The sequence below is a fragment of the Macaca nemestrina genome, chromosome 3 (genome assembly GCF_043159975.1).
Source record: "Macaca nemestrina isolate mMacNem1 chromosome 3, mMacNem.hap1, whole genome shotgun sequence".
Classification (NCBI taxonomy): Eukaryota; Metazoa; Chordata; class Mammalia; order Primates; family Cercopithecidae; genus Macaca; species Macaca nemestrina.
In genome coordinates, this window is record NC_092127.1 from 44,186,093 (window position 1) to 44,213,006 (window position 26,914).

Sequence of the window (26,914 nt, forward strand, 5' to 3'; positions counted from 1 at the left end):
TGGTTAGCCAGTTAACCCCAACACCATTCATTAAAAGCCCATCTTTCACCCAGTGATTGGAGTTGCCACTTAAAAAAAAAAAAAAGTTCCATAAATGTTTGAGTCTACTTTCAGACATTTAATTCCACTACATTTCATCCTGTTCTAGTCTGTGCCCCAGTACCACTCTGTTTTAATTATAAAGGCTTTATAGAGATTTTAATAGCTGATAGGGCCAGCCCCTCTCACAGTTCTTCCTTTTCAGTGTTTTGTTTGCATGCTTAAGCTTTCCATATGACTTCAGTTATGACCTTGTTTACTTCCAGAAAAAAAAAGTTATTAACACTTTTATTGAGGTCACATTATATTCATAAATTAAGATTAATATCTTGATGATACTGAAATGCCCTTCTGAAGATGTAGGAAGGTCTGTTCAAGCCTACTTTTGTGTTCTACAAGTACTGTCTGTATTAGTTGCTAGCACTTCTGTACACAATACCACAGACTGGTGGCTTAAACAACAGAAATTTATTTTCTCACTGTTGCTGTGAAGGCTGGAAATCCAAAATCAAAGTGTTGGCAGGTTGGTTTCCCTGAGGCTTCTCTTCTTGGCTTGCAGACAGCTGCCTTCTCAGGGTGTACTCACACGGTCTTTTCTCCTGATGTCTCTGCATGTTTCATCCCTCTTATAAAGACCCCAGTCAGACTGCATTAGGGCCCATGCCCACAGTCTCATTTTAATTTAATTACCTCTTTTAAAGGCCCTATCTCCAAAAACAGTCATATTCTATGGTGTTTGGGGTTAGGGCTTCAATATATCAATTTTGGGGCACGCAACTCAGTTCCTAACACTACATACAGGATTTGTACATTTCTTGTTAAATTTATCAAGTTGTTGCTACTTTCAATGAGATTAAATGAGGCTTCTTCTCCAATGTATCTTCTAGCTGGTAATTACTACCACATGGTCCACAGCAGCACTTACAAAAACTTCTTTCGTTTTTTTTTAAAACAACTTTATTATTATTTTTAGAGCTGGGGTCTTGCTATGTTGCCCAGGCCGGAGTGCTGTGGCTATTCACAGGCATGATCATAGAGCAATTCAGCCTCTAACTCCTGGGTTCAAGCGATCCTCCTGACTCAGCCTCCTGAGCAGCTAGGACTACAGGTGCCCACCACCATGCACAGTTAATTTTTATTTTTTGTAGAGACAAGGTCTTGCTATGTTACCCAAGCTGGCCTCAAACTCCTAGTCTCAAGCTATCCTCCTGCCTCAGCCCCTCAAAGCACTGGGATTACAGGCATGAGCCACCACACCCACACCGGAGACTGTATAAGTAGGGTGTCTGTAAGTTCTGGCTTGCCTGGGACAGTCCCAATTTGTACCTGTTGTCCAATTAGTAATTAGTAATAGGTGACTCTTGTCAATTTCAAGCCTCCTGGCTTGGACAATAAATGTTCACACTAACTATAAGCAATGACTAATTAAATTCAGGAAAGTAAAGAGATAGGTCTGGAACAGCTGCCAGCCCTAGAAAGAAGTATTAATGTAGCAGAGAGGAGACACATGGAAGTTAGTCAGGCTGGGTTAAGCCTACACACACGTGCTGCTCTAAAATAACAAGGCCCAGGCCTCTCTCCCTGTGTGGAATCCTGAAGGACAATGCTGTGGTTCTCTCCCAGATGTCTCACTCTACCCCCACTTCATGCTCCTTTCATTTCAGCAAGATTTCAGTAAAGAATAATTAAAATATGTTTTCTATTAGGAGAAAAGGAAAGAAGAAACACTCAATTATTCATGCTTAAGCACACTTTCTTTGTGCAATTCTCATTTCTTGGGTGAGAGATTTACCAGCCTAAAGAATAAAGATTTGCAAACTGTAGGCCCAACTCAGGTCACCAATAGGAAGGGAGAGAGGGTGAGCAATGTTTCCCTCTGACTTGTTCTATGTCTCGGACTGTTCCTATTTTATGGAAAACAAATATGGGAACATAGACTTTTCTGGGGAACCATTTTCTTAGTGCACTAAGGTGACCCTGCTTGGTAACTTCAAAATATGGCTAAAGTGTGGGACTTCCCTCTTTAAGGGCTGCTCCTATTGGTTAATTTGAATAAGAATCTGCTTTCAAAGAGGAGCCCAACGTTAAAACATCGTTCTTTGTACGCATGAATTTCTTCTGAGTTATTTAAAAATCAGACCATGTATGGCCTTCTTGTATCCTAGGAGCTCTAACCCTAGTAAAAACCCAGATCGTGTTTCCCACCCCAACCCCTCAAATGTATTCTGAAAAAAGGCCCCTAGGTGATTTCGCTAATCCTCTCCACCCATTTGAAAATCTCTAATTGTGTTATATCTTTAAAAGGCTGAAGCTATCTTCTTTTCCTGATCTATTTTCCTTTTATCTCAGGAGAAAAAAACCTTCAGATTTCTGCCTTTTCTCAGTGACATAATTCTGCTTTTCAAACTGTGCATCTCTGTTAAAAATAAAATCCCTTTTCCAGTCAACAGGGAAACCCAACTAAGAATGTTTCAGGAAGCAAAAGTTTCAGAGATATTTGTGATTCTGCTATTACACTCAGCTTTTCTGCGTTGCTAAGGTACAAGGAAAAGAATGAAAAAGAACAGTTAAAATTGTAGAGAGGAGCTGAGCTCTGGAAAGGATTCCTGTAAACTCTAGATGTGAGAGCTTTTTTAAGATTTTGAAGTACTGCTTGAAATTCTATCACCAAGTTGTCAGTGGTAAAGTAGTCTAGTAATGAGACTAAGTCTGACAAATCCCCACCCGCCAAATGTTTGTGAGAAAGCAGCTTTCTTCTTTTTTAAACACACAAGAGAGTTCTGATATATGTTTGCCCAAACAGAAGTAATGGACACAAGCTACCTGTTACCTGGCAGTACGGAAATGCTTTCCAGTTTTGACAAGGTGGAGAAGGCATTTATAAGGTTAGAGTCAAGACACCTGAGTTCTAGTCCTGACTCTCATAACTACCTTTGTGCCTTTGAGCCAATCATTTAATGTCTCAGGGACTCAGTTTTCTCACACAAAAGAGCAAGAAACTTGCTCTCCACAGGGTCTTCCTGCTCTAAATTCTGCAAGTCTTCTGATTGATAAGAATGCTGCTCATGTACACCTGGAGCTTCGTAATGTTCAAAGCTCAGCACCAGATGGCATCTAAGTTGAATCTCAGGACATTTCAGTGAGGCCACCTACAAGCAGAAAGAAGGCCCAGGGTTAGCGCAAGAATGGCCCCAGAGCCAGTCAGTTGCAGCAATTCTCGTGAGAAAGGGAGGGCAAGCTGCCAGAGCAGCTGTGCCCAATATGATGCCTACACGAGACAGATGTCCCCAATAGAGTGTGTTCAGTGACCTTCTAAACAGAGACACTTCAAGTAGGAAGTGCCGGAAAGGGTAAGAGTAAGAACACTTAAAATTAATAGTAGACACATTTATGAAATAGAATTCCTTACCTCAGGATATGTCAGGGAAACTCTACGCTGAAGAAATGATTCTGGGAACCTCAATAGAGGTTAAATTTTAATGAAAATATATAACAGCCTAAATCCCTCAGTGGTGGCACTTTTTTGGTCTGCTTATTGGTGATGAGGTGTTAGTACGGAGGGTCTATAAGGTTCGCTGGGTACCATATATGCCTCCATCATGCAGGGCACTGCAGGTATGAGTCAACACGACAGACACTGTCCTTGCCCATTGGGAAAAGTGTCTATCACTAAATCCTCACAGTAGCTATCTCCGTTTTACAGGTGAAGGATCAGGCTCAGCCTAGCTAAGTAACCCATCCAAGGTCACACAGCTGCTAATTGAGGGTCAGGTTGTGAATCAAGGTCTGCTCACAACCACTAGACAATCATTCAGTACTATAAAGCTGGAAAGAGATTGTGGAAGTTGTTTTTTAAATTCTCTTTCCATCTTTCTGTTTTTTGGGGGCCAAGATCTTTTTAAAAGGTATGACAGTTTTGCCTAAAGGTAGCAACACTGTAGTATTTACTTTCTGGGAGTATAATTACTCAAGTACAAATATATTAAAGGACAAACATATGAACATAATTTGGCATAGAGACATGAATTTCATTCAATAATATCATCAAGCATTAAAAGCCACTAAATTTACCTAAAAATCACCTAAATCTAACTCAACTTCTGAGAATCCAACTTCCTAGCTAATGCCAGGCCAATGATTCTTTTTGTATACCACAGATAATTTTCTTGAAAAATACCTTTTCTGGGCACCCACAGAACATCTGCTATGACTCCATGACCTAGTTCAGATTCCTGCTCCAACCTATCTTTGGGGCTTTTTGCAGTTTTCCTCTGCTAGTTTCATACTTCTGCACCTTTGCTCACTTGGCCGTATTTCCAAGTCTCAGTTCTAACAGCACTCCCGTGGTGCCTTTCCTGGTCTTTCTACCTAGCCCTGGTAGAAAAGAATTCCTCCCTGTGTCTCAGGTTGCCCCACACAGACTGTCATTGTAGCATCTGAAACATTTTATTGCTAATTTGACTTTACTTCACCTGGACTGTAATGCCTTTGTGGGTAGAACTGACTTTCTTTTGAAAGAAAATAGGTGCCAGTGTCTGGCACCTAATAAGTCCTGAGTGAATGTTTTTTCAGTTATTGATGTTTGTAAATTGTATTGCTATTCCTGACCTGTCTAGTATAAGTGTTCATATAAACCAGTCTTTCTCAAAGTTCGGCCCTCAGACTCCTTGCACCTGAATTAGATACTTATTTAAAAAGGCAGATTCTGTTTTTTTTTTTTTTTTTTTTTTTTTTGAGACGGAGTCTCTCTCTGTTGCCCAGGCTGGAGTGCAGTGGCCGGATCTCAGCTCACTGCAAGCTCCGCCTCCCGGGTTTACGTAAAAAGGCAGATTCTTATACCTTATCCCAGATATAACAAGTCAAAACCTTCAGCAATTTTGGGTGAATAGAGCCTAGGTACAGGAAGACAAACGGTTACTACATGCACTGGCAAGAGAGCTAGGTGTCTGGCCCTATCTATGTCTCTAAGTAGCTGTGGGACTTGAACTTCAATTTTTCTCATCTTAAGTCAAATTTCTAGAGATCATCCCTTTCACTTATAAAAAACTCTACACAGTGTTGGTCCTGGTTCTTTGATAGTATACAGACATAAATCCAAATGACATGGAAAAGGCTGGCATGGCCTTATAGTAAGCTTACAGAAAATTTATAGGGTCCAGTTTGTTTGGTCAAGAGGCATAGTGTCATGGAAAAAGCACTGGGTTGGGATCAAGATAGCCCAGGGTCTTAGCTGTATGAATTTAGGTGACATAAATTCTTACCTCAGTTTCCCCAAAGGGATAGCAAGCCCTTAATAGCACTCTGAGAATTAAGAATGGTGGCACACAGCAGTTTGTCAAACCTAGTTCCCTCTCTTTTCTCTTCCTACTTTCACCCCAGTAGCTTCCTTTCCTTTGCCAAGTACTTATTTGCTTTACTTCCACAGAAGGAAGGTGCTATGTTATTAGAGACTTCAAAAGTTGTTAGAGGTAGGAAAAAACTTCAGGGTATAACCTAAAAACATCAGGAGAAAAAAAATACCTTCAAAAGCTACACACGAAGTATAATAACAGTCAAAAGCAGGTTTTAGTTTTTCAGTTCCAAAATTGGAAATTCTGCTTATTTACTAGTCGATTAACTAGGGCAATTTACTATTTAAACCTCACTTTTAATCGTAAAATAGGAATAATAGTACTTCTCAGATTTTCTTTTAATATGGTGCTGATATATGTGTGTACCAAGTGCCATATACCAAGTTGTACCAGATATTAACCCATTTAATCCTCGTAACAACTCTGATCCTAGGCACTACATTACCCCTACTTTATAAAAGTGGAAAATGAGATACAGAGAATGAGATAGAGAATATATCACCAATAACCAGGGGAGACAGGATTCAAACCTAGGCAGCCTGGCACTACAATCCAAGTTCTTAGCCACTATGCTATGGTGTCTCTCAATGTTGCACACGTTAGTTTTAACAAAGTTCCATAAGCACTCAGTGACAGTCATCACTACATATAAAGCAGTTAGCTTATGGTGTGTAATCATCTATTGCACTATCAATATGTAAATGACTAACCCAGGTGTCACCCAGGCATCTTTGTTTAATTTGTAACTGCAGCTGAATTAATTATATTCAGCTCATTCTGAGTTTGTATTTGATGCAATTAAATACATTCCATGAAAATGAGATACTTGGTATCTAATAAAGAACATTATGGTCAGGCGCAGTAGCTCACGCCTGTAATCCTAGCACTCTGGGAGGCTGAGGTGGGTGGATCACTTGAGGTCAGGAGTTCAAGACCAGCCTGGGCAACATAGCGAAACCCCCATCTCTACTAAAAAATACAAAAGTTAGGCTGGGCGCAGTGGCTTACGCCTGTAATCCCAGCACTTTGGGAGGCTGAGGCGGGCAAATCACGAGATTAGGAGTTCAAGACCACCCTGGCCAACATGTTGAATCCCTGTCTCTACTAAAAATACAAAAAATTAGCTATGCGTAGTGGCGGGTGCCTTTAATCCCAGCTACTCAGGAGGCTGAGGCAAGAGAATCGCTTAAACCCAGGAGGTAGAGGTTGCAGTGGGCCAAGATTCTGCCACTGCACTCCAGCCCTGGTGACAGAGTGAGACTCCATTTAAAAAATATATGTGTGTGTGTGTGTGTGTGGACAGACACACACACACACACACATTAGCCAGGCGTGGTGGTGCATGCCTGTAGTCCCAGATACTTGGGAGGCTGAGGCAGGAGAATCACTTGAACCCAGGGCAGGGGCAGGGGTGTGGGGGGGTGGAAGTTGCAGTGAGCCGAGATTGCACCACTGCACTCCAGTCAGGGTGACAGGGTGGGATTCTGTCTCAAAAACAAAAAAATTACTGATCAACGGGAAATAAACACAAGCCTCCATAAACACTTCAAGGGCAGATGTGGACTTGCAGCCCAAAACTCATGCAGCTGGTGCACATATGATCATTCTCTACTACCAAAATCTCTGGATGCCCCTCCTTTTTGTTGAGAGAAAACTGATTAAAGAAAAGACTTCTTTTGGGAAGCAGTACAGTACAGTGGTTAGCAGCATGCATTTTGCAGTTAGGCTTTAATTTGAATCCTGTCTCTCCAGATAAAAGTTATGTGAAAAATCTACTCAAATTCTACATCTCAGTAGTCACGCTGGTACCATCTTCCTGCAGTCGTGGTTAGGATTAAATGAGAATAGATGGTAAGTGATTAAGCAGTGTCCAGTACACAGGAAGCATAAAAAGTCATTAACTTTGTTACTATTTTTATTCTAATAATATCATTCGTTTTCTGAATATTTGTTTAATGAAAAGTTGCTTACATTACTAATTTTGTTTCTAAGAAAGATACACAGAAGTGATGTTCCTTGTATCACTATTTCAGTCATATTGTTTCAAGAATGTATTAGTATATAAAGCCTTTTCACATGCATTAATTTTATCCTCAACCTGAAAAGTGGATATAACTACTCCCCCATTTTATGAGTTAGCAAACACAAGCTCAAAGAGGGCAAATGACTAACACAAGGTCAAAGTTATCAAGTGCCAAAATTCAGTCCAGGCTTTCTAACCCTAGATTCTTCCCCACCATATTTTAACTACTAAAGAGAAATAAGTATCTCCTTTAAATGGCCTTATTGTCCAGAATATCCTAAAGAACTCCACATTTACTGGTCGGCAATGGCATTCTACTGTGAGCAAGAGCCTTTTCCTTCTCCCCCATTCATCACTGGCATGGATTCCTGTTTTTCTCCCAGTAGTTTATAATTCACTTCTGTCCTTAATTACTCTGTTGATCAAATTGTCTCAGATTTGTCACAAGCTGGCCTCTGGGTCTTTGTGACATGCTCCCATCAGTTTTCTCTTAAATAACATTTTAAGATTAGCTATTATTTTTCCTATTTAAAAGCTGTAAATTATATGTGAATAGACATTTATCCACGACTTTTCTCCCAACTTGATCATCTTACTTAAATACCTGTCAGGCACACCACCATATCCTGGGTAAACTTCTCATGTGCTCAAAGGAAGATATTGTCACACATGAAAAATACTGCAAAATCTGCCACAAAGCTAGCGAGCTAGAACTGATAGGGGAACTACAGGGAAACAAAGGCAAAAACATACAAGGCAATTTCACTCTGTTATCATTTATATGTTTATTTTTAGTTTATAATAAGCTGTCCAAATACTCCTTATACAATCACTCTTCTTTTACTTTATTCTCAGTGAACATCCCAGTCAGGCAACTGGGCAATTAGTCAAGTGAAGGTGATGTGCGACCACATAAGCCAGACCACGCCAGGCCACTATTTAGATAAGAAATGGCTTTTTTCATGCGAAAGAGTAAAGAACTAAGAACAGCAGCATCTCTTGGAGAGCTGTTTTAGAACCAGGGTAGTGATATAGCAGAATATAAATCCGGTTTTCCATTTTTAAAACCTGCTAAGATTCCAGAGCATGAACATTACAATTTAGAGAACTGGAGGAAAATTGCCAAACACTCCTTTGCTGACCTAAATCTTGATTTAAGCCATAGAACATGTTTCCAAGACCCTAGATCTTTTATCAAGGAAATTACATTTACCTCTAGTTACATAGTTTTATGTGGAGCAGACCTGCAATTGAGTATTATGGTCAGGCTTCAGTGCTAGAGAAATCCTGCTGAGGACTGAGGGCAATGATAATTAGGAAAGTGGAGTGGGTAAGCAGCAAGTGATTATCTCTCTATCTTCCGGGGAGATATCTACACCAGGAGGGGCCCGGCCCCGGCCCCGGCCCGGCCCGGCCCGGCCCGGCCCAGCCCAGCTCGGCCCGGCCCAGCCCGGCCCAGCCCAGCCCAGCCCAGCCCAGCCCAGCTTAGCCCAGCCCAGCCCAGCCCAGCCCAAACCCAGGGGAAACGAGTCTGCATGCAGACATTCAAACTAGATTCAGCACCAGTATCAAACAACTACACCAATCCCCAGCCAAACTGGCAAATTAACAAAATGTGGGGGTTTTAGCTCTACTACTCTGCAAGCCCTCAGATTTTTACCACAGTGCTCATGGTATCCACCCTACAGCTGCTCCAAATCCTCCAGCTCTGCTTCTTCAGAACAAATAAACCCTTGTTGCTTCCCCATCTCCTCCCCAAACAAATCTCATTTTTTCAAATATCAGGGCAGAGGTTTGATGATCTGGCTAATTCATGCTTATTAGTCATGATGCTTAGTCTTTCCAGAGAATATTTTCATTTTAAGGGGAAAATGGCAAGGGGATGGAACATATATTTGAGAGAAAGCAATCTCTGGTCTGTTCTCTGGCCTTTTGATATCTGGCACCAAAGAAGCTGAAAGTAAAACCAAATTAATCAGCCTGAGATCATTACATAAGCTGACCATCCCGTTCTATTTCTCTCCCTTTTCCAAGTGTCCAGCAAGGCCATAGGGCACTCCCACATGGGGCAAATCACCTGTGACTCCTCCCAACCCCAACCACATATAAAACGTCCTCAAACCTACAAGAAGTCATTGTTTCAGGATGATCCACATGTGGGAATAATAAGCCAAAAAGCACAATTCAGAAGGTCTCAATTATTATTTCACCCAAAGCTAGTCCTGGAAATATTCTGGTTTTTTTCTTTTAATTTAAAATATTATGACAAATGTTTTTGTATGGTTTTCAAAATTGCTGTTTTTTTTCAGTCACTTTTTTTTTTCCGTTTTCTTTTTAACAGTTGCTGGCTGGCCGGTGTTCTTTCTGCTCTATGAACTAGCAATGGAGGGTGGAAGACAGCTGCACTTTAAATGAATCTGAAAGATCTGAAAATATCTTCTCCTGCCCACCTAATATTGAAGAAATAAAATAAGAAGAAAAATAAAGCAGAAGATAAACATCAGGAAAGAAAAAGTATGAGAAAGGTACTTTGTATGATCTATAGACTACCGTCTTAAAATTTCAAATTAAAGTATATTTGGCGATGGAAAAATTTTGCCCAGAAACAAATAACATTGTAGTTGTCTAGATGTCTGCTTCTATCCATGTATAATAATTTATGTACTTTTACAATTTATGTAAAAGTAACATAAAGTAATGGCTGAAACAGTATCTATTCATCTATTAATAACCGAAAACAAATGCCACAAATAATGCATTTAAGAGCAGTTGCTCAGAAAAGAAAAAAATTAAAATAACAAGCTTCACATTTTGCCTAGGATTTAACACGAATCCACTAAAAGATCTGGGTATAAAATCCTACTCATGACTATATTATTTCATCTGTTTCTAGTAATATTATAGATGAAAATGATACAATTAACCATTAGCCAATGCCAATGATAAAATCCTGGAGAGGGTTCACTGTCTTATCTCCATGTCTACTTGGCTGTGGGGATAGAAACCTAAGTAGTGATCTTGTCCTTTTTCAGAAAAGAACTTCCAGGCTGAGCATGGTAGTTCATGCCTGTAATCCCAGAACTTTGAGAAGCTGAAGTGGGAGGATCCCTTGAAGTCAGGAGTTCAAGGCTGCAGTGAGCTATGACTGCACGACTGCACTCCAGCCTGGGCAACAGGGCCAGATCTTGTCTCAAAAAACCAAACCAAAACAAAAAGCCAAAAACTAACTTCCATGTAAACTGAAGACTGGAGCCCTGAGAGGACTGTGGAAGAGAAACTGCAAAAGCCAGGGGGCACCCACTCCACCCTAAGGCACCCCTCCTGCTGGAAGCCTCTGCAACGGCCTCAGTGGCTCTGCCCAGAACCTAACCTTCAAGTTTAAAGCTGATTTGTATCTCCTAACTCTTAAAACTTTCTTCCTTCATCTCCAAGCTATTAATAGCTACACCTCTCTCCCACACCAAAACTATTACAAAAAACATGCAGACTAGGATTACAAACATATAACTATACATAGTAGTATATATGTATTATAGTAACTCCTATGGAACACCTTTATGCTAGTTTTTCTTAGTCTTGATCTTTTATTGTGTTTTCCCTGGTCTATTTTATCAGTAATTCTTTTCTATTTTATTGTATGTCTACCTGTAAACTGATTTAAGTCCTTTCTACACTGAAACATACACATACATTCCATCACCACACAGGTTGAAACACCATGTGTTGCATGTGTCAGAGTTGAGTGAGCAAGCTTTTCTGTGGTTATTCCTGGGTGTGTAAGAGTTAGCTGTAGCCTCTATCCAGTGTGTAAGAGTTAGTGGCAGTCTCTGTCCACACCTCTATTCAATTTAGTATACAGTGCTGTAATTACATGCTAACCTTCTGGGGCAGGCACAGTTCCTGAAGAGTTTATCATGTGCTTTAAATGTCTGAATGAAAACAAATTTAGACACACAGGAACACAAGGCATAATGCCTTATTTTTATGGTAAATATTATTGCTAATTAATCCCATATATTTAAAAACTTAAAAAAAAACTTCAATTAGACTGAAAGTTTTTGTTAACACAGACATGTCATAAAAACACATTCACAGCCGGGCACGGTGGCTGATGCCTGTAATCCCAGCATTTTGGGGGGCTGAGGCAGGCGGATCACGAGGTCAGGAGTTCGAGACCAGCCTGGCCAACAAGGTGAAACCCCCGTCTCTACTAAAAATACAAAAATTAGCTGGGTATGGTGGCAGGCATCTGTAATCACAGCTACTCAGAAGGCTGAGGCAGGAGAACCGTTTGAACCTGGAAGGCAGAGGTTGCAGTGAGCTGAGATTGTACCATTGCACTCCAGCCTGGGCGACGGGGCGAGACTCCATCTCAAAAAACAAAAACAAAAATACATTCACAATGTGGTGAAGCAAGACATTTTTTAAAGCTTTCCACTTTTTTTTTGGAGACGGAGTTTCGCTCTTGTTGCCCAGGCTGGAGTACAATGACGTGATCTTGGCTCACCACAACCTCTACCTCCCAGGTTCAAGTGATTCTCCTGCCTCAACCTCCCGAGTAGCTGGGATTACAGGCATGTACCACCACGTCCACCTAATTTTGTATTTTTAGTAGAGATGGGGTTTCTCCATGTTCATCAGGCTGGTCTCGAACTCCCAACCTAAGGTGATCCACCCGCCTCGGCCTCCCGAAGTGCTGGGATTACAGGCGTGAGCCACTGCGCCTGGCCCATTTCTGTTTTTTAAAAATATTAATCTTATTACATCTCCACTCTTGTCTTTTTAATATTCTGTGTGACAAAATGAAAAGCGCACAAAAAGCACCAGTGTGAGCTGAACTAGCTGCTTTTTTTTTTAAAGCAAAACTATTTGTTAAATCAAGATAATTGTAGATTCACATGCGGTTTTAAGGATAACAGAGAAATCCTACTTAACAGAATCAGAATATTACAGACTATCACAGAATATTACAAAATTATCACAATCAGAACATTGACATTGATACACTCAAGATACAGAAAATTTTCATTACCTCAAGGATCCTTCATTTTGCTCTTTTATGGCTACACCCACTCCCCTTCCCCTCTTTCCTCTTCTTGGCTCCTGGTGGGAACTAATATGTCATTCATTTCTATAATTTTAAGACTTTCTCTTCAAGGTAAAATTTACCAAGACATGAATTACACAGTGACTGAGGCAGCCAAAGCATGAAAACATGCATTCAGTCAACAGGTGAAGAGGATTTTACGTGAATTTTAAACAGCTGGCAGCCATAATGTTGAAAATGAAAGCACCTGGAAGCTAATGCTAGGGTGTTACCTTAAAGATCAAAACTGAAATATCAGAATTTCAAGCTCAGATTTAATATGCCCTTTTAAGCTGATGAAGTTCAAAGTGCAAAAGATAATTTTCAAGAAGCATGTGAAAAACACTAAAAAAAAAAAAAAAAAAAGGCCAATGGCAGGTAATCTCCATTAAGGCATTTTTAATAGCAGAAGATAGCAACTGAATGGTCTTCTCAATATCACAGTTAGATGACTTGCTTAACCACTGTCAGCATTTACCCTGGTAAGAAAAAAATAAACCCTACAATTTAATTCAACCACTAATAAGTAGCCTTGATTCTGAAGACTAGTAAAAGTCCAAGTAAATAGTCCACCTGTTAAATCATCAGCAGGGTCATAGTCTTCAGAAGCTCCAGGAACTTTCTCTTTCCTGTAAGTATTCACACATTTGCAGAAAAAGAAATTCCTAACATTTTCTACTTTCCCAAAGATCTATTTTTCAGCAATGGTCAAAGTAGCAAATTTCAACAAAAGGAAGGTTTTTCTCCTTGCACATTTGTCACTGTTAACTATAATAAACACCAGTTGTAGCAAATGTTTCCATAAGTTTGGTTTTCCTCACTACCATTTTTTTACACTGTTTTACACTGTTTTATTTATAAGAAAATAAATGACATAGGTTAAGGAAAAACAACAATTACTCCAGTCCGTAATATTATTTTTGTCAAAGAAATAGAGACAGTACACTCTAAAGAACAATTCCAAAACTTGCACTGAGCCGAATAACAAAAAGCATGGACTTCTCTCCAACTTTCCCACCCACTTAAAGACACCTTATCCCATTCTGTCAGAGGGCTAATCTTAACGAATACCAGAAGGAAAATTTTGGAAATAGCAATTTTCTATCTGTATCCAAACATGTAAAATTAAAAATGCTGGAAGATTTAAAGGACTAGCTCATTAGCATCTCTTCTGAATTCAAGACAACTTCATCTAGACAATTGGACTTGATGACTTGCCTGGATACCTTAAACCAGTGGTTCTCAAACTTTTGCAGTATCAGTTTCACTTGGAGAACTTGTTACAACAAAGATGGCTGGTCCCATCTCCAGAGTCTGATTCAGTACTGTAGGTCTGTGGAAGGGTTTAAGAATTTGTATTTCTACACATTCAACCATTGAAGAGCACTTAGGTTAATTTCATACCTTGGCTATTGTAAATAATGCTACAGTGAACGTAGTAGTGCAGACATCTCTTTGACACACTGATTTGACCTCCTTTGGACATATACCCAGTTGTGAGACTGCTGGATCATATGGTAGTCCTATTTTTAATTTTTTGAGGAACCTCCATACTGTCTTCCACAATGGCTGTCCCCTTTCTCTACATCCTTGCCAACACTTGATATCTTTCATCTTTTTGATAACAGCTATTAGGTGAAAGGTATATCTTACTGCAGTTTTTGCATTTCCTGATGATTACTGATGTTGAACATTTTTTTTTCAAATTAAATACTATTCAGCCTTAAAAAAGGAAATTGTCACTTGTGACACCTGGCGGACATTACTGTTAAGTGAAATAAGCCAGGCACAGAAAGATGAATACTGCACAATCTCACTTACATGTGGAATCTAAAATAGTCAGACTCATAAAAGTAGAGTGTAGAATTAGAATGGTGGTTACCAGAGGCTGCAGGGAGGGGTGAACATGGAAAGAGGAAATGTTGGTCAAAGCGTACAAACCTTAAGCTAGGAGTAGTAAGTTTTGGTGATCTATTGCACAGCATGGTGACTATAGCTAATAAAACATTGTGTATTTCAAAATTGCTAAGAGTGGGTTCTTTTTTTTTTTTTGAGACAGGGTCTCTCTCTTACCCAGGCTGGAGTACAGCGACATGGTGATAGCTCACTACAGGCTTGACCTCCTAGACTCAAGTGATCCTCCTGACTTAGCTTCTGAATAGGTAGGACTATAAGTACATGCCACCATGCCTAGCTAATTAAAAAAAAAAAAATTAAGACAGGGTCTTGCTATGTTGCCTAGGCTAGGGGTGGATTTTAAATGTACTCACCAAAAAGAAATTAGTATGGTGGGGAAAAAAAAAAAGGTTCAGCTGGGCTCAATGGCTCACGCCTGTAATCCCAGCACTTTGGGAAGCCGAGGCAGGTGGATCACCTGAGGTCAGGAGTTTGAGACCAGCGTGGCTGACATTCCGTCTTTACTAAAAATACATAAATTAGCTGGGCGTGGTGAAGCACATCTGTAATCCCAGCTACTCGGGAGGCTGAGGCAGGAGAGTCTCTTGATCCCAGGAGGCGGAGGTTGCAGTGAGCCGAGATTGTGCCACTGCATTCCAGCCTGGGCAACAGAGCAAGACTCCACCTCAATAAAAAAAAGGTTCAGAGAATAGGCAGTAAAAAAGAAATTAAAAACAACAACAAACAAAAACAAGAAATAAGCAAATACACATGGGAAGCGACAGGTGTGTTAATTAGCCTCATTTGATCATTCCACAATGTATACTCATACCAAAACATAACACTGTACTTCACAAATATATACAATTATTTGTCAATTTTAAAATAATAATTAGCTTTTCTAAAACAAGTTCAAGGTGGTGCTGATGCTACTAGTCTGTGGATGACACTTTGAAAACCACTACTCTAAACCTAAATATTCTGAATTTTTGAGTTTTTTTCAAGAGTCATTGGGACCTCAGCAGAAAATACCAAGTTTGGGAGACTTAAATATGTTAAAGGGCTAAACTGTTCTTTGAGATACTTCATCAGAGGTAAAATAGTGACAAAGTTCAAAATCATTCAGTGTTGAGCTGTGTATACGTGCAGCTTAGAATTCCAGACCCCCTTTTCCTGATTTCACAGAAATAATACCCAGGTGTACTCTATAGGGGTTTACAGGGGGAAATGACTTTTCAATTCTGGCAGTATGAGGGGCTACAGCCCCTTGCACTTTTTTTTTTTTTGAGATGGAGTTTCACTCTTGTCCCCCAGGCTGGAGTGCAATGGCATGATCTCAGCTCACCACAACCTGCGCCTCTTGGGTTCAAGTGATTTTTCTTCCTCAGCCTCCTGAGTAGCTGGGATTACAGGCGCCCCCACCTCGCCAGGCTTATTTTTATATTTTTAGTAGAGATGGGCTTTCACTATGTTGCATTTTTTTTTAACCTTATTTTTCTAAGACAGGGTCTCACTACACTGCCCAGGCTAGAACGTAATGGCTATTTACAGGCACAATCATAGTGTGCTGCAGCCTTCAACTCTGGGGCTCAAGTGATCTTCCCACCTCAGCCTCCTGAGGAGCTGAGACTACAGGCACGTACCACTACATCTGGCTGCTTCTTGCACTTTGATTTAGTAGAGTTTCTCTTCAGAAGGTACAGGGACTGCTTCATAGTGGTCTCTGGAAAAAGTCCTTTGTTCCAATTCCCACATCAGTCACTTCACAATGTGAAAAACATACATAAAATCTTGATATGTTCAAATTAAGTAGATCTTAGCCTCAGCCTCCATGTTTTCCAGAATTGTTCTATTCTATCTATGACTCACAAGATTCCTGGGTAAAGGGGAGGCTGAAATGGCATTTGTGGAGTCTCAAAATGCTTATGTAAGCCAGTTTTCCACCTCTTCCCCATTATTTTATTAGCACATATGTTATTAAGAGTAACAAATTCATCTCAGTATTGGTTTTAACTTTTCACCTTGTATCAGAGGTGTAATAGCCATAAAATGACCAAAGAAGGGAAGAAGATGGTCAAAAGGTATAGACAAACTGAAAATTCAGCTCTAAAAAAATGGCCAAATGACGATATTAAATTAAAAGTCAGCCTTATCATTTAACAGCAAACATTTACCAAATTATGCTTGTTGCTAAAAATAGAGATGTTAATAATATGCACAGTGCCTGCCCTCATCGAGCTTTATTTACTATCTTGCAGAGAAGACCAACAGAACAATCATTACAAGTGTGAAGAACATTCTAAAGAAATTCAGGTTGCTAAGGGAAATGAGACCTAACCTCCCCAAGTGGAATAGGGAGATATGTGTGGAGAAGGAGGTATCAAGAAAGGTTTCCCAATGAAACTGACCTCCATCACACAACTACTTAGTTTATTAAGTAATGACCATGTGCTAGACACAAATGATAAATAAGAGTGGACTAGACAAAAAGGGAGGAGAAACAGGTACAGATAGAGGAAATGTGCATGGAATGTTTCCACAGAACTCAAGCACACAAAGCATGCAAGAGTACAAAGGAAGTTGGAAAGGGAGGCAAGGACTAGAATGTGCAGACCTCTCTAGAGGACTTCCCAAGAGCAGTGAAAAGCAGGACAACAAGAGGATCATGTCTGCATCTTAAAAGATCCCTCTCTGTTGCATATGCAGTAGAATTAAAATCTTCCCTATGTATTAATACTTTTTAAGGTTACTACGAGGATCGGAAAAATCATGTGCCTAAATAATAATGCTGGTACCTATTACTTATCCACTACATTTCACTCTCCAAAACTCTCAGCTCCATTTCCATTTCCGGCTAGAAGAGGGACATGTACCTCTGTGTTGAGTTTAGAATAAAGAACACTGCATCACAGCTGATATAACAAGCAGTAAAGAATGTCTATATTGGAACTGGTAAGGAGAATTCAGCACAGTTGTTAGAAAAAAGGCAATGCTCTCTTAGCCAAGAGCAACTGTAACAAAATGTAACTTTTAGAAGGATACAGTAAAAACCAGTTATCTAGAAATAAATCTAATATGTGCAAGGGCTGTATGGAGAAACTTAAAAGTGCACTAAATAATATTATGCTTAAGAGCATACTATGCCAGTCTTCCCCAAATGAAATCAATGAAATTCCAATAAATTCCCAAAGTGTTTTGCACAGGACTTAACAAGGTAATCCTAAAGTATATAATCTAGAAATCACAAAAACGTAATGTTGGATGAACATAAACAAGTTGTACAAAGAAACTCCAATATTATATAACATTTTTAAATACATAAAATATTACATATTGTCATGGACTCATACGTATGTAATAATAGTATAAAAACATGCATGCGAATGATAAGCATCAGATTCAGAACAGTGGTTACCAAAGGGAGCAGGATCAGAAGAGCAAAAGCAGGGATTCCAGTTTACACGTAATCTTTTATTGCTTAAAATGAGTAGTGGATACAAAGATGTTTGTTATACTATTCGTCTTTAAAATCTTTTTAAAAAATATGTCTTAAATATTCCACAAAAATACAGAAGGCCTTTTATTTGAAAACCATGTTATTACACGATCTAGTTTAGTAATTCCCAAACACCAATCCAATAGCTACATCAGTAACACCTGAAGTACTTGTTAAAAACACAGATTACCAGGCTATCCCAGGATCAGGATTTCTGGGAGGAGAGCCATGTGATTCTAATGTACAGCCTTAGTACCCCAATAACTATTAACAGCCAATCCATTAACGAAATTGGTCCCAATCTGACGATGAGACATGTAAGTGCTTGACTATCTAATCACTTTCCAATGATCCAACTGTCTAGAATGTAGATTCTAACTTGAGGGCAAAACCATACAAATTTTAAAATATATCCTTTACTGTACCTTTCCAAAAGACTATACATGTTAAAAACTAGGTATATTTATAAAGTAATAGTATCAAATAATTCCATAGAAGAACATAATTCTTTCATATTCACCACAGGAAACATGCCACAGCAAAAATCACAGAGACGATAAAAAGTGCTGTTCTTAAGTTCAAAATGGTTTAAGTCACTGGCAACTATCCTCATGATATACTTCCTTCAAGCATATAGACAGCAATACTGTATTTCTTTCCTAATTTTCTTCCCTTAGAATACAATTCATAGATAATTTTATCTAGAGAAATGCAGAGAACCATGTGAGACATAAAAAATAAATTTAGAAAGAAAATTTATTAAAAATTAGAGGTATTAGTACTGCAATGACAATTGTCATAGCCTGCTCCCAAGACATAATGTTAACTAGAGATGATTAAGCTGTTAAAATGTATGAAACACTCAAGGGCCTTCTCTCTTACATACACACAGACACACACATACAGTTGCCCTGAATATTTTTAAATTACAACTAAAAACAAGGAAAGGGATTCTTTTGATGTTCTAAACAACACAAATCCAGTACCGGGCACACAAACCGTATCAACATAAAATAACTCACTTACCAGGGCTTTCTACTCGCTTATAGTGGTAGGGATTGATGCAGACCTCCTTCTGCTTGGAACCAAAAGGAAACTCACAGCATTCCAGTGGTTTTAGTTCATGGTGGCTCTGAAGATCGGGCCAGCGCCATACACGGCAGTAAATGACATGAGGCAGTCCCTTCCGGTGGGAGACTTGCAGCCTGCCATCCAAAGAGCGGGGAATGGTGACACAGTTACTTGGTTGCCCTGGGCAGCTCAAAGCCTTCTCCAGTTCCTCCATGGCACCTTTCTTTTTCTTCAGTTTTTTCACCAAAGCATCAACAGCTTTCTCTGCCCATTTTTCTTCTTCATCGCCCTGTTTCCACCCAAGAAGTCTTTTCACAGCTGGACTTGTAAAGGAAAATAAACTTGTCACATTCATAATGACAGCACTAGTTATATAGTCCTTGGATACGGTGAAATAAAGGCGTCTTCAAACGCAAAAGGACAGCAGAAGAGATCTGTTTATTTACAGAGAAGTCTCTTTAATTTCTTAGTTTGAAGTCCAGAAAAGTAGAAATTACCATTCCTAGTGTTTAAAAAAGTAACCCAGTCAGCACCTACAAAAGAAAAAAAAAAAAAAGGTTAGAATCATCTCTACCATACAACCAAATTTATTAAGTCATCACCATGTGCTAGGTACTATTTTAAATGCTTTTATGTAATACGGTATGCTGTGCACCGAATTGTGACCCCTTAAATTCATATGCGGAAGCCCTAACTCTCAGTATGACTATATTTAGAGATGGAGCCTCTAAGAAAGTAATTAAAGTTAAATAAGGTCATCAGGGTGGGGCCCTAATCTGATAGGACTGGTGGTCTTAAGATTGCTATCTCCCTCCTCCAGCCTCTATGCCCACACACTGAGGGCACTGCAAGAAGGCGATCATCTGCAAGCCAGGAAGAGAGCCCTCACAAGAGCCTGGATTGTCCAGAACCTTGATCTTGGACTTTCCAGACTCCAGAATGAAGATAAAATCTATTTCTGTTATTTAAGCCACGCAGTCTATGATATTTTATTATGGCAACCAAAGCAGACTGATATATAGCATTTAATGCTTTTCACAATCCTTTGAGCTAGGTAATACAGTTGCTGCCACTTTTCAGAAGAGTAAACTGAGAAGCAGTTTAAAAAGTAAGCCACTGCTAACAAAAGCTCTGGGATAAAAGCAACAAAGTTAAAAAGTACAAGTTCTCCAAAGACATTGTAATATTTTAGATTTAGATTCACTTATAACCTCTAAAAATATATTTCAAAACACCTCAATCAACAAAAACTGAAAGCAACAGGAAGTAAAAAAAAAAAATTAGTCTAGTATCTCTGTTTTTTGGTTTGTTCTACAAATATTTCTTATGCTAAAAGAAAATTCCTATTATATAAATGTAGTAATATTTTAGGGTATTTCTTCAGTGAACAAACCTGTGTCTATGGGTTACAGGGCAAATAGGACAGGAAATACATCTCTTGCTTTAAAAATTTTGCTATTTATTGACATAAAAGGAATAAAGCACATGGACACATACTGTACCAAATTCTTCAGCCAAGTTGCTTCATTTAAACTTTCTATTTACCCTTCAGCACATGAAAACATAAAATGTGAAAAAGGTTAAGGAGGCTAACTTTGTACAAACCCTGGCTAAACTGGAGTAGCACATATCAGACCAACCTCCTTCCAAACAAACAAGCCAGAAAACAAACAAAAGCCCAGCTTTTTAAAGGCATCAAAGAGGAACCAAGGCACGCAGGACTTGAGGGGGCCAAGATCCTGGAGAGAGGGGAAATGCAATGAAGTGAACTGAATATTTGTCACCACTCTTCCTTTCCAGGGATTTGCCAATAGCTATGCTATGAGTAGCAAAAGGTCTAGGAGCCAAGCAGAAAGAGGTAACTAAGAGGCTTACAAACTAAGCAGAGCTTCTAGTAGCCTCATAGTGCTGAAGAACCCCAAAATAACAACACAACAACAAATGGAGTTGAGGGCTTGCTGAGGAGAAACCCTGGTAAATAGTCTAGGCTTTCAATGGAGTCTCCTGGAGGAATATGCCCCAGTCTAAGGGCAAAAATGAAATGGAGCAGTCTTTACAACCAACCTAGAGTCATCTTAATCCTAGCCTTGGTCTAGGTGATGTGTACTGCTCTCTAACAGCTTGCCAGAAGAAAAACAATTTCGCTATAGAGGAAGACATCAACCATCAACCTTAGTCACTACAATTTTAAATTCACAGTGTATGGCAATGAACCAAAAGTTATCAAGCATACCAAAAACAGGACCAAATGACCAAAACAAAACAGAATAGAAACAGACCTAAGGGGTGACCCAGGTAATGGAGTTACCAGAAACAGACTTTAAAGTATTAATGATTACTACTTTGTATGTCAAGGAAAGAGAAGACAAGGTTGAAGATTTTAACAGAGAACTAGAATCCATAAAGAAGAATGAAATAAAAATTCTAGAACTGAAAAATATAGTAACTAATGAGACTTTAAATAGGATGAACTTAACAACAGGCTAGATACAGTAGAATAAAAGATTAGTGAGCAGGAAGATTGGTAAAAAATGCTCATACTAATGCAAAGAGAGGGAAAAAAATGAAAAATAAAGAACTGAGGAGACATAATGGATCTAGTGAAAGGTCTAGCACCACGTAAGTAGAGTCTTAAAGGAAAAGAAGAAAGACTGTAACAGAGCAATAGTTTTAGATACTAGCCAGGGATTTTTCCAAAACTGTCAATAGACATCTAACCATACATTCATGAAGCCCTACAGCTTCCAAGGATACACACAGAGAAATCCACAAATTTCAATGTGTCATATTACAGTAGAATTCCTGAAAACCTAAGACAAAACTCTTTAAAAAGGTACATTACCTTCAAGTAAGTACAATCAGGTTGACAGCTGACATTTCAGTATAAACAATGGAAACCAGAAGACAATGAAATGACAACGTTAGTGCCAAATGTAAATAGCTGGTAACTTAAAACTCTACATTTAGAGGAAAAACACATTCAAAAAATGATTGTGAAATAAAGATGCTTTCCAACAATCAAAATCTGAGAGAACTGGTTTACAGTAGATTGTCACTAAAAGAAATACTAACAGGAATTCTTCAGGCAGAAGGAAAAAGATTCTAGAAATAAGCAAAGAACTGCAGGAAATGAGGAAGAGCTCCTGAAGAGGAAATAAGGGTAAGTTTAAATGAATACTGACTTCACAAAACAACAATAGGAATGTCTCATGATGTTTAAAATATATGTAGAATTAAAATGCATGGCAACAGCAAAAAGAGATAAATGAAGTTAGCATTCTAAAGTCCTTGTGTTATCCAGTCCGTGTAAAGTATAATTTATTATTAGTACAATAAGTTATAAATTCACGTCATAATAAAGCAACAACTGAGAGAATACATTAAAAATTATAACAAGCTAATAGATGGGTTAAAAATATGGAACTAAAAAAATACATATGATTGGCCCAGTGTGGTGGATCATGCCTGTAATCCCAGCACTCTGGGAAGCCAAAGTAGGGGGATAGCTTCAGGAGTTCCAGAGTAGCCTGGGCAGCACAGGAAAACCCTATCTCTACAAAAAGTAAAAAAGTAGTTTGGCAAGGTGGCATGTGCCTGTAGTCTCAGCCACCCAGGGGGCAGAGGCAGGAGGACTGCTTGAGCTTAGGAGTTATGATAGGCACTATGATCATGCCACTGCACTCCAACATGAGTGACAGAGTGAGAGCTGTCTCTAAAAATCAAATACAAATTTTAAAAATGATTAATGCAAAACATATGAAAAGGAGACAACAGATCAGACAAATAGAAAATAGTAAGATTTAGATATAATCCCAAAGTATAGGCAATTACTTAAATATAAATAGACTAAAATATGACAACTAAGAGGTAGAGTTAGGGGGAACACTATATAACTATATTGTACTTAAAAGAGACACACATTAAATATAAGAACACAAGATTGAAAGCAAAAGAGTGGAAAAATATACACTATGCATATTCTACCCAAAAAGCTGGCATAGCTATCCATTCAGATAAAATAGACTTTAAAGTAAGAGGTATCATCAGAGATTTTTAAGGAGAAAAAAGAAAAAAAGGACATTTTATACTGATGAGTTGAGCCACCATGTAGATTTTTAAATTCCAAATTTTATGTAAATAGTAACAGCCTCAAAATTCATAGAGCAAAAGACTAACAATTACAACGACAGGCAAACCCACAATCCCAGTGGGAGATTAACATAGTAAATGATAAAACAAGCAAACAAAAATCAATTGATACAGGAAAAAAAGTGTTTAAAAACTTGATCCAATTTATATACATATTATCACAGCACTCAACAACTGTACAATTCATAACACTTTCAAATACACATGGAATACTTACTGAAATTGACCATATAATGAACAAACCAAATCTCAATCTGTATCAAAAGACTAAAATCATACAGAATATATTCTTTGATCTCAGTATAAATAAGAAATCAATAAAAACATTGTTATTGAAGAGAACCAAACTTTAAAATAACCCAAGGGTCAAAGAAGAAATTACAGCAGAAATAGAAAATATTTTTAACTAAATGATTGTAAAAATAACACAGCCAAAATGTAGGATGTGGCTCAAGGCACAGAGAGAAATTTATAGTCTTAAATGCATATATTAGAAAATGAAAAAAGCTGAAAACTAACACTCTAATACCCACCAAAAATTTTTTAAAAGGAAAAATAAACCCAAAGAAAGTAGAAGAAAATGAAAGCAGAAATTTAAAGCATACTAAAGAAAACCTATAAAATCAGTTGATTCTTTGAAAATACTAATAAAACTGGATAAATCCCTAGCAAAACTGATACATAAAAAAGAGAAGGCACAAATTACCAATAAATGGATTAGAATGGGGGAAACCATTAGTGAGCCTCAGAAATTAAAAAAAATATAATTATTATAAATAGCTGTCATGGCAAATTGTGCATGTCAATAGCTACACTGTGATAATCTACACATCTGTCATCTTCACTACAGGAAATGAAAATGATGTGGGACTCCAACTTATTATTTTCTTACCTTTGGAACTTGGCATAGTACCTGGCACATAGCTGATTCTCACTAAATGCCTGATGAATAATTTAGCTCCCTGAAGAATTTAGAAAGCCAAATATGGAATGTCAACTTTATCTGGGAGGCTATAGGGAGTCTGCCGTTTTCCTTCTTAAAGTAAAGAGTTCACCCAAATTTACTAGTTTTTTTTATTTTCATTTAACATTAAAGGAAAGAAAACAAAACTATGCTATTATCAAGAGTCACACCTGGTCAGAGTGTACCTATTGATATGATAATTTCCTTTTTACTAAAAGGTTAGTTTTGCAAAAGAACAAGAACTTTTTTCTAGGCTTCTAGGAACAATTTATACAGAGAGTGTATTTCTTCATATTCTATATGTCCATTTCTTCTACTTCAAAAACAGCTTTTTAACATTTTAACCAATACTTTTTAAACAGAATGGCTGTTTGTATCAAAATAACTTGGGGCTATTTAAAAATATATAACAAATACATTTAAATACCCCCAAAATCACTTGTTATATAAAGAAAGAGTGTTAGGCAATGTAGTATGTAAGAACCACCATTTCAGATTTTCGTTTTAACTATTCAAATCGGCATTCATTCAACAAAGCTGTATTAAGTGTCTCCTAAGTGCCTAGCACGGTGCTAGACACAGGAGACACAGAGGCAAACATGTCTAACATCCTGGAGGAGCTCACAATCCATTGGGAAAGCCAGTGTGTAAACAACTAACTCCCATAAAGCAAATTGCTAACCTGCATGCTAATTCTAAAGGACTTTACTGAGATGTTTTATTAGGTGACCTTCCAGGGACTCAGTCAGAAGAAATGCTATGATTATACCGTTGCCCACGGGCACAATAATAATAGAAGAGGAGGCCCACGTGCTGTGCATTTACCTACTATTAACTAACTCTAATACCATGTGATAAAGGCTATAAAACAAGTATCAACACCACTCTGGTCTGAATATTTGTATCCCCTCCCTAAATTCACATGCTGAAATCCTAACCCCAAAGGTGATAGAATTAGGAGGTGAGCCCTCTGGGAGGTGATTAGGTCATGAGGATGGTACCCTTGTGAATGGAATTAGTGCCCTTATAAAAGAGATCCCAGAGAGATCTCTCCTCCCTTCCACCATGTGAGGTTACAGTGAGAAGAGGCCATCCAGGTACCCTGATCTTGGATTTCCCAATTACTATAACTTTCAGAAATAAATTTCTGTTGTTTATAAGCCACTCAGTCTATATGATATTTTGTTATAGCAGCCTACAAACAATAATATATAAAAACGGAAAGGGAAAGAACAATTCCAGAGATTTCAGAACTTCTTTTTCCAAGAGAAAACATCAGACTTAAAGGATAAGCAGAATTTTGCAAAACAATAGAGCAGACATTTTGTGTGTTCATTACTTAACAAACACTGTTCACTGCTATTTATATATTAACCAGTTTAATCTCAGCAACAATGCTTTAGTATTTACTGTGAAGTAAATACTATCATTTTCTTTATTTTACATGTAAGGAAAATAAAATATAGAAAAGTTAAGCATCTTGTCCAAAGCTATGTAGACAGCTACAAGTGGCAGAACCTGGATCTGAACCTATTTTGCCTGGCTCTAAAGCCAGAATTTTTAAACCACTTTTCCAAATGGCTTGTTTTAACAGACACATGATAGAAATGCTAGGGTTTAATCCAGCTGGAGATGACACAGGCTGATATGAAGGCAGGGGCAAGACTGAAGAATCTCATCATGTGGACAAGTGGAAGGTTTTACATCTGAGAATTAGCATGATTAGATCTACATTTTAGAAAGACAACTAGGGTAATAGCTTCAATACAGAAAAATTTCTTCATACTGGGAGCAAAAAAAAAAAATTCTAAACCAAGGGTATCCAAACATTATAGAAGCCAGTTTGGTGGTAAATGTCATGAGGCCACTCACAAAAATTAAAGTGAAAGGATCACAGTACTTTGCATATAAACATGCACAGACAAAACAAAATGCAGGCTGATGACTAATTTTTACCTGAGTTAAGCATTTTTTAATATACAAGTCAAACAGGTGACCTACCTCCTATAAGGAACTCAAATGAGTCCATGATATTATGGCCTTGGCAAGACAACTACTTTTTTTCTGCCCCTTTTTGTACTTCCTGCCTTAGTTTATGTCAAAAGCTAAGTGGCCTTATCAGTTTAAAGTGCAAAATAAAAACATGAGTCAGCAAACAGAGATTTCCTTCCCTCTTGTCCAAATATAAACATTTCACACTGACAAAAAAGTATTCATCTAGTTAAAAAAAAAAAAAAAAAAAACCCAGCAGCCTTAAAAATATTGAGATCTTTATTCCAGCAACTTTACCTTCAGAAATTTACTCTAAGGAAATATTCTGAACCGGAAAGGGAAAATAGTTTTCACACAAAGATTTTCATCAGAGCATTATCTATAACAGGGAAAAAAGGAGAAACATCTAATAATTGAAAAATAGCTAAGTAAACTGCATACATCCACTCAATGGAATATTATATAGCCCTTAAAAATTATGTTCATAAAGACTACATAATAATTTGGGGAAAACTGTAATCAGAACATAAAATGGCTGGTTATATGTACCATGAACAACTATGTAAATATATGAAAATATTAACCATGACTGGGTTTGGAAGATTAGTAATGTGTCTCTCTCCTCCTTTTCTAAACTTTTCAAACACTCTTTAACGAAAAAATGTAACTTTTGATTTTTTTAAAAAAGCCTTTCTATGCAAATTCTTGTTAATTACAAAAAAAAAAAAAAAAAAACCCACAAAAATCAATTCATTAGCTCAAGCCACATCTATACTCTACTTAGAAATCAGGTTGGATTTATAGTGTGATCTGGTTGGAGAAGTAAAAAATATATAATGTAGTTTAA

The 26,914-nt window shown here is 38.1% G+C and overlaps 1 protein-coding gene across 8 annotated transcripts in view; it reads right to left on the reverse strand.

The window, feature by feature from the left end:
* LOC105463413 (SMAD family member 1) overlaps nt 1–26,914 on the reverse strand; it is a 77,488-nt gene that overhangs the window by 24,304 nt on the left and 26,270 nt on the right. For 7 of the 8 annotated variants that reach the window (XM_071092973.1, XM_011710481.3, XM_011710480.3 and 4 more), the window contains one exon: nt 18,918–19,495. In XM_071092973.1, the coding sequence (XP_070949074.1) occupies nt 18,918–19,317 (400 nt within the window). In that variant the 5' untranslated portion in view covers nt 19,318–19,495. Of the gene's footprint in view, nt 1–18,917; nt 19,496–20,459; nt 20,477–26,914 lie in introns of those variants that run through there. The other variant, XM_071092974.1, reaches the window with a different exon arrangement.